At 39.7% G+C, this 1,975-nt stretch overlaps 1 protein-coding gene across 1 annotated transcript in view; it reads left to right on the top strand.

Moving 5' to 3' along the window:
• Positions 1-1,975, top strand: part of LOC101845174 (CLIP-associating protein 1) — a gene marked incomplete at its 5' end in the record, with an annotated part of 62,524 nt that overhangs the window by 4,769 nt on the left and 55,780 nt on the right. Inside the window, 1 exon segment of the mRNA XM_035970484.1 lies at positions 395-459. Within this exon segment, the coding sequence (XP_035826377.1) occupies positions 395-459 (65 nt within the window).

Below are 1,975 nucleotides of genomic sequence, written 5' to 3' on the forward strand. Positions count from 1 at the left end.
TTCTTCTTCTTCTTCTTCTTCTTCTTCTTCTTCTTCTTCTTCTTCTACTCCTTCTTCTTCTTCTTCTTCTTCTTCCTCTTCTTCTTCCTCTTCTTCCTCCTCTATTTCTAAAATATACTTTTTTGATTTTCTGAGATATACTTTTGTCCCTGTTTCATCAATCATGACACATTTAGTTTTAAATAATAGACGTTCGAGTTTCATAAAATATATTTTCTAGTTTTATAACTTTTATGAAATCTGCTTTTGGGTTTCGTAAATTATATCGTTTAGTTGTATGACCTTTAGAAAGAATACTTTTTGGTTTAATAAAATATACTTTTTGGTTTCATAAAGTATATCTTTTTTAGTTTTCTAACATTTATAAAACATACTCTCCCCCCTGTCTCTCCAGACATGGCCCGTCGACACTGAGGAAAACTCCCCAAAGAATCAGTTCCTCCAAAAGTGACGCCGGTGGTAAGTGATCAACGGTGTTTTTTTCTGCTCCGTCTTTTCCTCAAGTTCAGTTTCTGACCGGTAGAGCTCAATATATAATGACTATTATTATCTTCTTTATTATTACTCAATATTGGACCATAACCCCATCTTTATCACTAGAGCTCGTGTACAATAATTCTGTGTATACCCATCGTCTGGTGGTTCTTTTGTTGGTTGTTTTTTTAATGAGTAACAGATAGAGGTGAAAGGTCAGAGCTGGCCTCGTGTGCTCAATCTCAAGGTCACGGAGAAGAAGAGTAAATGTTGGGTTGATCTCAGTGAGAAGAAGAAATGTTGGGTTGATCTTTCAAAAAAGAATTAATGTTGGATTGTTGTCACCAAAATAAGCGAACGTCAGAAACGATACTCGCAAAGAAAACGACTGAATGTCACTTTGCAAACATAGGGTCTGTTTATTTTTCTGTTCTGTTTTTCTGACTGCAGAACTGCGCTCATATGACTTTATGCAGTTGCAAGCGCCGTAAAACCCTCAATATAAAAAAAAAAACCCACGACAGCAGAACTGCAGCGCTGAATGTTTGGTTAAGTAGGGAAAAGTTGACCGTAGTTGAGCACGCGATGGTCGTTTAGGACAAACTTTTTCCTCCTAGAAGTGTTTTTCTGTGTGGTTTTTTAAAATCGTTCTCCACAAACCACTCTAGATCTTGTTAGTTACATAATATGACCAACTCCCTCGTTAACTTTCTGGTAACTCTAACTTCCTCGCCAAACTGGTTCTGGTAGTTAGAACTGGAAATAACTCTTTGGAGAAGGTTTCCCACATTTCGTTTATGGTGAGAAGAGGAAGGTTCTGGAGGAGTTGTGTGTACAACTCACACGTGACCTCGTGACCTCCGCCTGCTCAGAATTTAGCTTTGTTTTTGTTTTCCTTTTAATCTTAACTCATAATTTTATCATGAATCGACACATGTTTTGACATATTTCCTTATGAGTCCACACACGTTTGACACATGAGTCCACACACGTTTGACACATGAGTCCACACACGTTTGACACATGAGTCCACACACGTTTGACACATGAGTCCACTCAAATTTGACACCTTTTCTAATGAACCAACACGAGTTTTGACACATTTCACAATGACTGCACACGCGTTTGACACGACACAAGTTTGATTGATCCTGCCATCCCCACCAGTCGCGGCCTCCAACATTTCTGATCACGTCTGTCGTCTGTTGCTGGTACAGCAGTTTACACACACAAAATTCTATTTTCTTTTTTGGTTTTGTCTTTTTTCTAGGAATATTTATTGACTTTTTCTGACAGGCAAGCTTGTCAGTGTTGAGGGTCACTGTCCTTGAAGTGGTTCCTCACCCCTCAGCTCTCACCTCACGTCACCTCTCCACTCACCTCACCTCTCCACTCACCTCACCTCTCCACTCGCCTCACCTCACCGTACAGCTTTCTTATGGCTGCTACACTTCTCTCTTCTTTCTCTCAACACTCCCGCACCCTGTCCCTCCTCACACAC

This window comes from Aplysia californica, unplaced genomic scaffold (genome assembly GCF_000002075.1).
Source record: "Aplysia californica isolate F4 #8 unplaced genomic scaffold, AplCal3.0 scaffold00272, whole genome shotgun sequence".
Lineage (NCBI taxonomy): Eukaryota > Metazoa > Mollusca > Gastropoda > Aplysiida > Aplysiidae > Aplysia > Aplysia californica.